The sequence below is a fragment of the Pogoniulus pusillus genome, chromosome 32 (genome assembly GCF_015220805.1).
Source record: "Pogoniulus pusillus isolate bPogPus1 chromosome 32, bPogPus1.pri, whole genome shotgun sequence".
NCBI lineage: Eukaryota > Metazoa > Chordata > Aves > Piciformes > Lybiidae > Pogoniulus > Pogoniulus pusillus.
In genome coordinates, this window is record NC_087295.1 from 3935056 (window position 1) to 3949949 (window position 14894).

At 47.4% G+C, this 14894-nt stretch overlaps 1 protein-coding gene across 2 annotated transcripts in view; it reads right to left on the minus strand.

The window, feature by feature from the left end:
* STAC (SH3 and cysteine rich domain) overlaps window positions 1-14894 on the minus strand; it is a 143996-nt gene that overhangs the window by 34089 nt on the left and 95013 nt on the right. For both annotated transcript variants that reach the window (XM_064169621.1, XM_064169622.1), the window contains one exon: window positions 3220-3496. In XM_064169621.1, coding sequence (XP_064025691.1) covers window positions 3220-3496 — 277 coding nt within the window. The remainder of the gene's footprint in view (window positions 1-3219; window positions 3497-14894) is intronic.

The following is a 14894-nucleotide window of genomic DNA, read 5'->3' on the forward strand; positions in this document are numbered from 1 at the left end:
CAGCATCCCTGGAGGTGTTGAAGCCAAGCCTGGCTGAGGCACTTAGTGCCATGGTCTGGTTGACTGGCCAGGGCTGGGTGCTAGGTTGGGCTGGCTGAGCTTGGAGGTCTCTTCCCACCTGGTTGATTCTAGTCATTCTATTCTAGACATGGATTAATTGAGCTGCAAACAGTAGCATCCATCTCTGCCATGGTGCTTAAAACACAGTATAGCAAACCCAGGTATGACTGCAGTAAGGATCAAAGAGAGAGGATTACAGGTACAGAGCAGGTACCTGCCTGTGTGAATCAGGGCATCGAGAATCTATGACTTGATAAAGATACAATTCTTGACATCTTTTCCTGCCATACTTCCAAGCAAAGATGAGCTGGAAGAGGTCAGAGCAATTCACCTAACTCAGCCAGACAAAATGGGTGGCATTAGCCTCTTCAGCAATTAGGAAAGGTTTCTTTCTTTAATGAAGTGGCTAAGGCACAGAAAAGAGAAGCCCTTAGAGGATAAAAAGGAGCAAGAAAAAGTTCAGAATGCAGCTGGGGTTATTTTGAAGCTTGCAGCTATGCCTCAGGACTCTCCTGTCCCAGGCAGGGCACAGATTGTTGTGCACAGAGGAGCGAGGCTGCCCCTGGAGCTGCTCCCTGCAAAGCTTGGTGTCGGGGCTTATCCATCTTGAGCAGCAGTGTTTGGAGCATTGCTGAGTCATGCAGATTTGTGAGGACACTCATCTCCAGAGCACTTCATGAGAAGTTGCCAGAGATGTGGAGGGCTTATACTTGCAGTATGCATTTGTGAGACTGAGCTTTAATAAAGAGTCCGTGCACATTACAGAAGGAGACAAGTTCTGGGCCTGCTTCCATACACAAAGTTGTGTCAACTAACTGCCTATCTCCCAGATTTCCTTTCAGTTCCTGGGGCTAGGAACTTGCCTGATACTCCTGCTTTAACTCCTCTCCCTTTGACTTGTTCTACTACTTTCTAAGAAGAAAAAAACCCCAAAACCAACAACTTAAAAATAAATGCAAAATAACACCAAAAATGTGGGATCAACCCTTTTGTTTCCCTGAATTCATCAGGGCTGTGGCACAGAGAGGATGAAATCAGGCTTTATGTCTTTACTTAATTAATTGATGGAGCAGGCTGCCCAGAGAGGTTGTGGAGTCTCCTGCTCTGGAGACTTTCAAACCCCTCCAGGATGTGTTCCTGTGCAAACTACCCTAGGGGATCTTGCCTTGGCAGGCAGGTTGGACTCAATTATCTCTGGAGGTGCCTTCCAACATAACTCCTGGGCTAGGAACTTGCCTGATACTCCTGCTTTAACTCTATCTCACTTTGACTTATTCTAATACTTAAAGAAGAAAAAACCCAACAGTTAGTATGAAAAGAGATTTGGCAGGGTAGGGGCAAGGACCAGCTCAGGAGAAGCCACAACTGCAGAACAGCTAACACAGGAGTTTCTCCTTTTGTGCCTCATGCCTAAGTAGAGAGCTCTGAAAATAATGGAGACCAGAAAAAAGAGGATTTCCCTGAGAGTGGCTGGCAACTGTTACAGCTAATAAATTGTGTTTCCTCAAGCCTATCACTCCCTGGATTGCATTCCCTTGCCCTGTCTCATCTTATGCTGCAGTCTGAAGACAGATAAAGGAATTTGGAGCACAAAGGGAGGCTTTTTCATATTTTCAGGCCTTAAAACATTCAACATTTGATTTCATGTTTGTCTCACATATTTGCTGATCCTGGGTCCTTGCAATAGCTCCTTCTCTGGAGACTTTGAACCTCCACCAGGATGCCTTCCTGTGCAAACTACCCCAGGGGATCTTGCTTTGACAGGGGGCTTGGACTCGCTGATCTCTGGAGGTCCCTTCCAACCTCTAAGGTCCTGTGACTGTAATGCTCTGCCTTTTCCAATGAACACTCTTCCCACACATGACTTTGGGACAGTGAGCAACCCCATGTGGAAAAGGAGGCAATGTGAAACCCTGTGAAAAAGGTTGAGCAATCCTATCAGCATCTTTCTAGGAGTTCCCATACTCTTATCTGCAAGGCAGTGCCTTCCATGCCACAGGACAGGAGCTTCTCACACAAAGCTAGATCAACTACAGACCAGAGTCTGTACTCAAAAAACCATGACCACCCCTACATGAAGCTAAACCACTTTTTAACTTCTTGTCCTTCCTAAAACCATGAAAACTTCATCACTCACTTTCCACCCTCATCCACTGATTCCTGATCTACTGTGTGGGCACAGCTAGATGATAAGCATCGAGGTGACCAACTCATGGTCATAAGCTAGCCACAACAACCTGGATTTCTAGGGCATGAACAGCAGCTCCTGCAGCTTCCCACAGTGCTGACCATGCCCACTGGTACACCTTTAGCTACTCACCACCACTGCTTCCCTGACCCCTCCTCTCCTTGCACGGCCCTACAGATAATCTGGAGCACGCAGACTGTTTTTTAGGTCTTCAGACTCCACTGAAAATTAATTTACAAGCAGGGCTGGGTGTGAGGCTATTCTTTGCACACTGAAGAGAATAACAATTTATTAGCTGTTATTTCTTTTCTATCAGTCAGTCAGTTGCCCATGGCCAGTTTGGGAGGGAAGTCAGAGTGATCTTTCCAATATATCAATGTGTGCTGGCTTTTGTGAGTTGCAGGGATCAGGGAGAAGAATCCCAAGGCAGTTTGAAAGACAAATTCAGCTGTTATTTGTTTTGTTGGCCTCCCTAAACACATGTCCTAGGCACAGAGCCAGTAGATGCTACGTCTTGCCCGTCACTTAGGAGAGATGTGAGGAAGCTGGCATGGTTGCCACTGTGAATGGGAACTAGGGGCACTGCAGGGTGTGAGGGCAGACACAAGGAGCAAGAAAAAAAAAAGGAAGGACAGCAGACCCAAATCTGACAGAAGGAATCCTGCTGTTTCTAGACAAGAGAATTTGTGCTTGGTGCTCAGTGCAAACTGAACAAGAGAGGAGTCTGACTCCAGCTGAAAGCCTCACCTGTAATTTGTGGTAACAGAATGAGTCTACAAGGCAAGAGATCTGTCAACTCAAGCACAACTTGTACTAGCCTGTGTCTGCCCTGTCTGGACACAAGTCCAGAGCCTTTTTGGATGAGTATCCTCAAGCAGACATCTTGGCTCACAGGCCAGGGCAAGGTCACCCTGCGGATCTCAGCGCAGGCACCCACAGAGGCGTTAGAAAGCAGAAAGCTCGTTCCTTACCCACGATCATGTGGTTGCAGACATCACAGAAGGTGGGCTTCTTGAAGATGTGCTCCTGGAAGATGTGAGTCTTGCTGTTTTCTGAGAGCTGGGGGGCTCTGGTGGGGGAGGACGCTTGGCTTTGGGAGCTGGGGAGCTGCCCGGTGCTGGTGCTCACCTCGGGCATCAAGTCCACCTGCAGCTTCACGTCGCTGTTCGTCCTCTGGAAGAAGTTGTCTGCGCTTTTACTCCGCAGGCTTTTGGTCTTGAAGGAGAGGGAGCGTTTCAGTTTCTGCAGCTGCAAGGAATAAGCCAGTTACAATGCCAGCCTTCTCCTCTTCAACAGCAAAGAAGGCTTTTGGCTTTGGGGTGTGCTGTTGGCAAATGAGCCTGGGAGCTGCTGGCAGCAGAACCATAAAATCAGTTGGGGCAGGAAGGGACCATAAGGATCAGCCAGTTCCAACCCCCCTGCCATGGGCAGGGACACCTCACACTAGATCAGGCTGTCCAGAGCCTCATCCAGCCTGGCCTTAAACACCTCCAGGGATGAGGCTTCTATCACCTCCCTGGGCAACCCCTTCCAGGGTCCTAGCACCCTCATGCTGAAGAACTTCTTCCTAACATCCAGTCTGAATCTACCCATTTCCAGCTTTGTTCTAGTTCCTCCTAGTCCTATCACTACCTGACAGCCTAAAAAGTCCCTCCCCAGCTTTCTTGTAGCCCCCTTCAGATACTGGAAGACCACAATAAGGTCACCTTGGAACCTTCTCTCCAGACTGAACAGCCCTAACTCAGTCTCTCCTCACAGCACAGCAGCTCCAGCCCTCTGCTCATCCTCGTGGCCCTTCTCTGGACACCTTCCAGCACATCCACATCACTCTTGTAACAGGAGCTCCAGAACTGGCCACAGTACTTCAAGTGGGATCTCACCACTGCAGAATAGAGGGGGAGGTTCACTTCCCTCACACTGCTGCCCACACTTCTCTTGCTGCAGCCCAGGCTCTGGCTGGCTTTCTGGGCTGCAAGAGCACACTAACAGATGAGCTTCTCATCCACCAGCACCCCCAAGTCTCTCCCCTCAGGGCTGCTCTCAAGCCACTCACTGCCCAGCCAGTCTTGAATGCCCTGAGCAATAAAACTGACTTTAGAACTTTAGCATCGAGCTCAAAACAAAGAAAACACATTCTAATGAGGAAAGCCACTCTACATGCTTTCTGACAGACAATAAACTTGATGGCCCTACTGAAAGCTTCTACTGCTATTTTCCTTCAACTGTAACAGCAAAGAAGTACTGTGGAGGGTTGTACACATTGGAGAATATATCCTTTGTATTCAGGCATGAGAGAACTTAGAGTAGTATTCATCCTTGTATGGTCCTTAAGCAGCCTGTGATGCCATTTCAGGAATGGGAGTTAAATGGCAGTACAGAAGAAGTGAATTCAATATACATATATATAGGACACACTTTAATGCCTGGAATTTGGCATAAGCAGAGCTCATGTGGAATTCTGACTGAGAAATTCTTGTCTTTTATTTTTTTTTAAGGAATGAAGGCTAAGGAGCAGAAGGAGTATCATTAACTGGCCAATTAACAGTTAATGCAATAACACTAACACATCCACATATATCCTTGTATTCTGTGTTGTGCATTGGTCATCAGACTATTAAGCAGCTGAATAAGGCATTACTCACTCATATTTGTTAACCCCAACTCCTTACCTGTAAGAATAAGGCATTACTCACTTAAATTTGTTAACACCAACTCCCTACCTGTAAGAATAAGGCATTACTGACTTAAGTTGAACACCAGCTCCCTACCTGTAAGAGTAAGGCATTACTCACTTAAATTTGTTAACACCAATTCCTTACCTGTAAACTATTTTGTGCCTTATCTGAGTTCCCCTCATCCTTCCCCTCCTCCCAATTTTATATCAAGCTGAGTAGGTCACCAGACGAGGCACAGAAGCTGTCAGGACATCAATTACATGAATTTGCAGGTTTGCAGACTCCAGTGGCACACAATTGGAGCCTGGGGAGCCAGCTTTGCATCCACTTCATGTCTGCTATGCCCCTGAAGTGTCAGACCTCTGCATCACCTTTCACTCAGCCTTATTCCAACCATTACAAAATCAATCCAATCATCACTGCTGCAATTCTCTGGATGAAATGTGATGCAACAACTGAAATTTTCCATGCTGCTCAGCCTGTCTGAGCAGGGGCTGGCTTATATCTGAAGCTGTTTATATTAGAAGCAATGATGATTTGGAGCCATAATTCACACTAATATAAAGCAAAGAAGCCCACATACTTTCCCAAAAAAGCATGGCACTGGTCTGTCACACTGACTTCAGGACCTCACAGCATTTACTCTCCCTGGATTCTGTTCCTGAGCCATTATATTTTATGGCACGGGCAAAAGCAAGTTGTTGGTGAGGAGCCTCGAGGCATCCCAGGGCCAAGTCCCTCTTCCACCTTCAGACACAAGCAGCTTGTTCTTGGAGAAGGGACACACTACAGCTGTCTTCCTACTGTTTCAGAGTAAACTCCCGAGTCCAACAAGCAGGCAGAGAAGTGCCTTTGCCTCCAGCTAACAGTGTTTGGGTCTGACCGATGGAAACAAGCTGCATTCTGCTCCCTGAGCTGCTTCTGCATGGTGACTTTGGGAACAAGAGGTGGATCAGACTCACAGACCCACCCTACCTGCACTACTCTCACCCACAGCTCTCTCTGGGTTCACCAGAAGAAGAAACACTTCCCGATGAAGGAAATCCTCACCTGTTTGCAAGAAGTTATCTCTCTGTGAATGTGTAATTAAGAGCAATCAAATCATAAAATGCCAATTAGGAGGGAAGAGCAATTTCTGAAGGTCTAAATCCTGAACCAGCTGAGCCTAAACCACTGTACAACCACAGCAACAGAATGTGAGATCTTCCCTTTTCTGCCTGGATGTAAAGTCAGTGGCTTGTGAAATCACCGAGGTTACTCAGTGCTGAGATTACTTCATCTCCCCAGCGACAGGCAGGAACTCAACAATAACTCACCCCCGTGCTCCTGAAATGCTTCTCGCTCAAGTCAGACCTAATTAGTGCAGCAAAACACAGAGAATTACACCACCACAAGGTGACTGAAATGGCTTTCGTTATTGATTTGCCATCCATTCCTACAGGAACACATGCAGTTATATTCCAAAACACTGCCTCTGCTACAGAAAGGAGACCCAGGCTGTGCAATACAGCATTTGTTTTCCCACAACACAACCTTCCTGCTAGTTTGGACAATGTATGCAGTGTATGTCACAGAGTTTATCCCATTCTCTATGTGTAGTCATTTGCCAGTCAGGAGATTTAACAATAACCTTTCCTCCCCCAGGCCAGAAAAATCCAGTTATCCAAAGAAGGCTGAGCCAGCATTCAGGCCACACATGCCCAAGTGTACCATGCACACCAAGGGGTGCATGCAGTTGGGCACAGTCCATGCTCCTCCAATGACAATGTTCAGAGCAAGACACAGGCATCACTATGGGCCAGCTCCCTCAGCCCCTGGCCCCTCTCCAGCTTCACTGCCCTTCTCTGGACACGTTCCACTATCTCAACACCTCTTGTGAACCGAGGGGCCCAGAACTGGACACAGCACTCAAGGTGTGGCCTGGCCAGTGATGCAGCTCCAAGATCCCTCAGAATGCTCTCTTCTCTAAGCTCAACACCCACAACTCCCTCAGCCTATGCTCACAGCAGTGATCCTTTCCAGCCTAATCCATTCTACGAACTACACACTCTCAGACTGGGCAGGCAACTCTGCACAAGCTAACTGCCCTCTCCTGCCATTCCCTGAGCACTGTCCCATGCTCATGTGCTTACATCACTTCCAGACAAGGTGACCATTCCTGTTCTTCACCACATGCAGGTTTCACTTTCCTCTGGCACTCAGGCTGCAACACAGCTACACATTTGGCTGGCACAGCACACCTAAACCACCAAAGTCTGCAGCTGTTCTATCCCAAATAGGCTACATGTCTACAGAAGTGACTGGGCAAAACTGCAGAGCAGAGGCAATGCTAGCACTGTGCACAGCTCATTATGCACTTTGCTCAGCACAGCTGAGAAGTGCTTTACACTCTTCTTGCATAAGATTATACAGGGCAAGAAAGACTGGCAGCAGGTTTTAAAATGGGATCCAACTTTCCTTTCTCATACTAGGCCCATGAAAGAATTTGAAATAGGGTACTGGTGTGGGACTGTTTACTCAGGAAAAGTTGGCCCAAGCAAGGGCAAGGGCCTGATGTTGTACAGATAATGTAAACTGCAAAACCATAAAAGCTTAAGTGATTATTATGCTGCAGGCAAGTGAGCAGCACTTCCCTTGCTTAAATAACACCACCTCCTCAGCTTGAAGTTTGCCACAGCCTAGGACTGTCCCTTTGTTGGAAGGTTTCAAATGCAACTAAATACAGGCATGTGATGTATGCCTGATCTTGATCTGCCCCAAACTGAGCTAATGCACTTGTGGTGCCACTGGCTCCTGAGAGAGCTGCTGTGGCATGCACCTGAGGCAGGAACCAGCCCTTTTGACAGTGAGGCAAGCATGCAGATCTCACTGTCTGTAAGTCCTTTCTGCAGGGTGAATGAGTCCAAACTCCAAAAGGTTTTTCATTGAGAGAGTGGTCAGGGACTGGAATGAGCTGCCCTGGGAGGTGCTGGAGTCACCCACCCTGGATGTGTTCAAGGGTGGCTTGGATGTGCTGCTTAGGGCTATGGTTTAAGGTGAATCTTGTAGAGTAGTGTTTGAGGTTGGAGTTGATGATCCTGAGGGGCTTTGCCAGCCTGGATGTTTCTGTGATTCTTGATGTGAGTTGGGCAGCTCTTGCTTATGGGAATGTGGTGGTTTGGGTGTTTACTTCAGTAGAAGATCCTGTATTTGAACTTGGGGGGGAGGGGGGGGGGAAGCCAAACAGCAAAACCAAACATTAAAAAAATAAGAAGGCTTTAAGAAACATATTTGAGATAGATCCCCTCATCATTTCACATCTTCTCCCCTGCAAGGAAGGCTACAAATTAGCTTTCATTTAACCCAAATGGAAATAAAATCCCCAGGAGCACAAGTTTTAATAGACTGGTCATAGCATCCCAAGACTTCACAGCACTGGCACCTCAGAAACGTGGGCTCTTGATATCGACCTCACTGTTGCCTCTGATTGGACATTAGATTTAGGGGGGGAAAGTTTGTCTTCAGCTAAAAGCATTTTATGAGCCACGCAGGCTGTCAGTGACTGCACAAACTGACCCTGCAGGCGAGGCAGAGATAAGTACAATAGCTCAGCCTCAGAGCTTGATTAGCTTTCTTTATCCACTATCTTCCAGCACAATCTCCATATTCCTCCAAAATACTGAATGCTCAGGCTTCAAGGAATCAGGAAGCTGTGATGAACCTCAGTTTATCAGCACCTCCTCAACTCCTAATTCCCCTACACTGCTACACTTTAGCTGCTAGAACCAAAAGAAGAGACAGCAAAGGGCGGCTATTGAAATTCACTCCAAGTGTTAATGAGGTACCACTGCTTTTGATGTGAGTGGGAACTGCACCTGCCCTCGCTGAACCTTTATTTGGCAAGCACTGCAAGCACACAATTCTTTTCTGCAGTTTGGGTTTAAGAAGTTCCCATAGATGTCAGGAAGATATTGATTTGAGCTGGTTTATAATCCCTAGCTTTGCAGGGCTGGCCACCTTCTTTAGGCTCCTAACTGCTGCCTGATAACCACAACTCCTTTCCCCTTACCTCTCCATCTCAGCTGCATTAGCAGCCAGCACGGCTCAGGAAGAGCTGATTTGGAGAATGAAACAGAGGCTGTTGAGGACTCAGTTTACACACTGAGAGCATTTCAAAGCACAGAGTATTCAGAATCAGCCCAGCAGTAAATCAGGTGCACGTCTGGAGCACAAGCACTCAGATGCTGCAGCCTGTGCTCTGTGCAACTCGATGTGCACCAGAGTGGGGAGTGCACCAAAAAATGAAATAGGAGATTTGTTTTGAAGCCACACTCCCTGATCAGACTGAAATGTTAAGACAGGTGTCCTGTATGCCAATGCTTATTTCTCTGGCACAACTTTTTCATCACACTTTCTCACCATTTAAAGCTCAGGGAAAGCCTTACTCCCTCTACATCCTACACACAACTGCTTCAATCCCCTTCCTGAAGCTCTCTCCTTAGCAGCCTCACGGTGGATATTGGTTACTAGGAGGAAAAACTGTTATGTTATGCTACATCAGCTTGCTTGGGCCATTAACTTTGGTGTTCAGAACAGCCCCCATGCAGTCTGCCCACGTCGACTTATTTACCAACACAGAATCATTTAGGTTGGAGAAGACCTTTAAGATCATTGAGCTCAACTGTTAACCCAGAACAGCCAAGTTCACCACTAAATCACATCACTAAGCACCACATTTACTACATGCTTGGTCTGGTTCCACTCTCAGGCACAACTAACTACCCTTGCCTGCAGCAGAGGCTCTTGAGGCAAGCGTGGAGCAAAGAGGGAGAGAACTTTTTACCACTTTTAAGTATCTTCCATGCAAAGGGAATAAATGAATCAGGCTGCACTTTACTGACAGACCATAAGCCCTCATTTTCAGGTATCAGCTACACACCTGCTCTATTGCTACTTGTTATCAATGAGAGCAAATGAATGAATTGAAAAAAAGGAAGATACTGCTTGGTCTTGTGGCCAAGAGAGCCAATGGCATCCTGGGCTGGCTCAGGAGCAGTGTGGCCAGCAGGACAAGAGAGGTTATTCTGCCCCTGTGCTCAGCACTGCTCAGGCCACAACTTGAGTGCTGTGTCCAGTTCTGGGCTCCTCCATTCAAGAGAGATGTTGAGGTGCTGGAAGGTGTCCACAGGAGGGCGCCAAAGCTGGGGAGGGGCCTGGAGCACAGCCCTGTGAGGAGAGGCTGAGGGAGCTGGGGGTGTGCAGCCTGCAGCAGAGGAGGCTCAGGGCAGAGCTCATTGCTGCCTGCAGCTGCCTGAAGGGAGGCTGTAGCCAGGTGGGGTTGGGCTCTTCTCCCAGAGTGTTCATTGGAAAAGGCAGAGCAGTACAGTCACAGGACCTTAGAGGTTGGAAGGGACCTCCAGAGATCAGCGAGTCCAACCCCCCTGTCAAAGCAAGATCCCCTGGGGTAGTTTGCACAGGAAGGCATCCTGGTGGAGGTTCAAAGTCTCCAGAGAAGGAGCTATTGTAAGGAACCAGGATTAGCAAATATGTGAGACAAACATGAAATCAAATGTTGAATGTTTTAAGGCCTGAAAATATGAAAAAGCCTCCCTTTGTGCTCCAAATTCCTTTATCTGTCTTCAAACTGCAGCCTAAGATGAGACAGGGCAAGGGAATGCAATCCAGGGAGTGATAGGCTTGAGGAAACACAATTTATTAGCTGTAACAGTTGCCAGCCACACTCAGGGAAATCCTCTTTTTTCTGGTCTCCATTATTTTCAGAGCTCTCTACTTAGGCATGAGGCACAAAAGGAGAAACCCCTGTGCTAGCTATTAGAATAGAATCATAGAATCAACCAGGTGGGAACAGATCTCCAAGCTCAGCCAGTCCAACCTACCACCCAGGCCTGTCCAGTCAACCAGACTGTGGCACCAAGTGCCTCAGCCAGGCTTTTGTTGAGCACATCCAGGTGCAGTGACTCCACCACCTCCCTGGGCAGCCCATTCCAATGCCAATCACTCTCTCTGCCAACAACTTCCTCCTAACATCCAGCCTAGACCTCCCCTGGCACAACCTGAGACTGTGTCCCCTTGTTCTATTGGTGGCTGCCTGGGAGAAGAGACCAACCCCATCTGGCTACAACCTCCCTTCAGGTAGTTGTGGGCAGCAGTATTCTGCAGCTGTGGCTTCCCTGAGCTGGTCCTTGCCCTTACCCTGCCAAATATCTTTTCATACTAACTTCAAAAGCCTCACAGCCATTCAAAGATTTTAAAACCCCCTGTAAAAGGGAGGAAGTTTATGCAAATATAAACAGAGTGACTCTTATATACCTGTCAAAAGCAGAAAGGACTTTCATACCAAAAATGTGATCCCTCCCCCCTGGCATATGAAACATTTTCACTTATTCAGCCAAATTACTTTTTACACCTGGCAGTATTTTTACTGTGGTAAATTTTCTTCACCATAAGAGTGGTGAGAGCCTGGAAGGAGCTGCCCAGTGAGGAGGTTGAGGCCCCATCCCTGGAGGTGTTTAAGGCCAGGCTGAATGAAGCTCTAGGGTAGAATGTCCCTGGGCATGGCAGGGGGGTGGAACTAGTTGATCCTTGTGGTCCCTTCCAGCCCTGACTGATTCTATGACATTGGTGATTTCCTCTGTTTTCTTTCAATCAAGCTATACCTGGAAACAAAAGAGTGCTTACTCCTTTTCCTAAGAGATCCAGTTTCTATCGGGGTTTGGGATATTGGGATATTGGGACAACAATGTGCCCTTGTGGCCAAGATAGGCAAGGAAATCCTGGGGTGCATTGAGAGGAGTGTGGCCAGCAGATTGAGGGAGGTTTTCTTCCACCTGGTGAGACCTCACCTGGAATATTGCATTCAGTTTGGGCCTTCCCAGTCCAGGAGGGACAGGGACCTACTGGAGAGAGTCCAAGGGAGGGCTACGAAGATGCTGAAGGGGCTGGAGCACTGCCCTGTGAGGAGAGGCTGAGGGACCTGGGGCTGTTTGGTTTGGTGAGGAGAAGACTTAGAAGGGATCTAATCAATGTTTATAAACACCTGAGGGCTGGGGGTCATAGAATCAACCAGGTTGGAAGAGACCTCCAAGATCATCCAGTCCAACCTATCCCCCAGCCCCAGCCAGTCAACTAGACCATGGCACTAAGTGCCTCATCCAGTCTTTTCTTGAACACCTTCAGGCACAGAGACTCCACCACCTCCCTGGGCAGCCCATTCCAATACCAATCACTCTCTCTGGCAAGAACTTCCTCCTAACATCCAGCCTATACTTTCCCCAGCACAACTAGAGACTGTGTCCCCTTGTTCGGTTGCTGGGTCAAGAGGGAGGAGATAAACTCTTCTCAGTTGTGCCCTGGAACAGGACAAGGGGCAATGGGCATAAACTGCAGCACAGAAGGTTACACCTCAACATGAGGAAGAACTTCTTTACCATAATGGTCATGGAGCACTGGCACAGGCTGCCCAGAGAGGCTGTGGAGTCTTCTCTGGAGACTTCCCAGCCCTGTCTGGATGTGTTCCTGCGTGACCTGAGCTACATTGTATGGTCCTGCTCTGGCAGGGTGTTGGACTCACTGATCTCTTTGGGTCTCTCCTAACTCCTGACATCCTGTGATCTCTTCAAACTTCTTAACAGCTTTGATTCAAGTTTAGCTTGGGAAAAAATACTGCCCTATCCCTCAGCCATGATATGCGTTCAGCCTGCTTCTAGCAGAGAGTAGCAGCAGTAAATCTTGCTCAGATTTGCATCATTTCAAGCTAACAACTCACAAAACCTGCCAGGGAAGCTTTGCTGCAGCTTTCTGAAGTTTATCATCCCAGCTGTGAAAATCAGATTAGGGGTCTCACAGTTAGGTCTGCTGGGTAGAGCTCAGTGCTTGTCAATCCTTCCTCTTCTGTGAACGTCTGCATAAATCAAAATGCCTTACAAACCAAACTAAGCAACACTTTGGCTACCACTAAAGCCTTTTGCTTCTTTTATATTGGGATTGGGAAATGTTGGGTTCCTCTCCCATTGAGCTTACCTCCTGCCTCACCTAGCGAAAGAATAGCTGCTAGGGAGCAGAGGCAAAGACTACAAATCCCATTTTTATACCCAGGATCATATTCTCCCTGCTGCTACACAGCTGTTCCAACATGGGCAGTGCAAACTGCTGCAAATCTTTTATAGCTCAAGCTGTGAAGGTGGATGCTAGAAGAATCAGAGAGTCAATGAGGATTGGAAGGGATCACAAGGATCATCTTGTTCCAACCCCCCTGCCTTATTCACCAGGAATGCCTTAAATTGCATTTTAGCTTCATTCAGTTCTCTGCTGTGTGGTCTGTTCCTTGCATGCAGATGTCTATTTCTACCTTAGAATCACAGAATCAGTCAGGATCATCTAGTTCCAACCTCCCTGCCATGGGCAGGAACACCTCACACTAGATCAGCCTGTCCAGAGCCTCATGCAGCCTCAAACACCTCCAGGGATGAGGCTTCCACCACCTCCCTGAGCAACCTATTCCAGGGTCTCATCACCCTCATGCTAAAGAACTTCTTCCTAACATCCAGTCTGAATGTCCCCATTTCTAGCTTTGCTCCATTCCCCCCAGTCCTATTACCTGACAGCCTAAAAAAAAAGAGTCAGCTGCAGACCTCTGTGTGGCTCCTGTCTCTCTTTCATGGTCTGACAACAGAGTTCTTCTCTGTTGGAGGTGGCAGAGTTGCTGTCCCTAGATGTATTCATGGAAAGACTGGATAGTGCCACGGTCTAGTTGATTGGATAGGGCTGGGTGCGAGGTTGGACTGGATGAGCTTGGAGGTATTCATGGAAAGACTGGATGAAGCCATGGTCTGGTTGAATGGACAGGGCTGGGTGCTAGGTTGGACTGGATGAGCTTGGAGGTATTCATGGTAAGACTGGACGAAGCCATGGTCTGGTTGAATGGACAGGGCTGGGTGCTAGGTTGGACTGGCTGAGCTTGGAGGTCTCTTCCAACCCTACTTGATTCTAGGATTCAATTGCCTTTGCTCCTGAAACCAACAACAAGCTCAGGAAGAAGGCAAAGGCTGGTTGGGAGCAGTGTTTCCAGGTTTTTTCAAGTCCCCTTGAACTTTCACAATTTCAAGTCTGAGCGTGTTTACAACATCTTGTTTTGTACTTTGGGTTTCACCTCAGGCATCTGGTTGCTAAGCAGCCAGTCACCTCCATGCTTTGTCCCCATTAGGATGAGCTACACGTGGGGTTATCTCCTGCCTCTTGACATAGAATGAATTTGGAGTGTTATCTCTGACGTCCCTTCTGGGAATCCCACATTTTGCTGGCCTGTTTGCATATCTCTTTTCCATTTCAGCTTCTAAATGGAACAGTGATTTCCCTTTGGTAACTCCCAATTTAGTCACTTACTAATCTTTGCTGCAGTGGAAGTGGCACAATGAAATTTGGAGATTAAAAGGCTGGATTTCAGAGTAATGTAAATCCAGGTGGCTCTGCTGAAGTGAAGGAAGCTATGCTGCTGCCTACATGCTGAGAGCCTTCAAGAGTAACAATAATAAGGCTGGAGTTATACTTCTTTCCCTTCTCATGAATAATCTATAGCTGCTGTAATTGAGAATGTAAGATTGAGAATATAAGATCAGTCCTGCTTGATTCTATCTTGCCTTTGCCCATCTGGGCAGGGGCCATCGTTATTTTCTGGGGCTGATTTTATGATAAATTAAAGCTCAGTGAACTCAGATCTTTAAAAAATGTTGTGCTAAAAAAGTACAGTTCTGCTCTACCCACAGCAATACTTCCCACTGATTTATTGCACCCATTTGTTTTCCTGCTCTTCTTCCATCTCTCTTCCTTTACTTGTTTCCTTCCCTCACTCTTCCTTTTTCTCCCTCTCTCCTGCTTTCTTTTATCTCTCTCTCCCTTTCCCAGCTTCCTTTTTTTCCCCTCTCCCTTTTTTGTCCTCTCTCTCCCTTTTCTCTCTCCCTTTTCTCCCTCTCTCT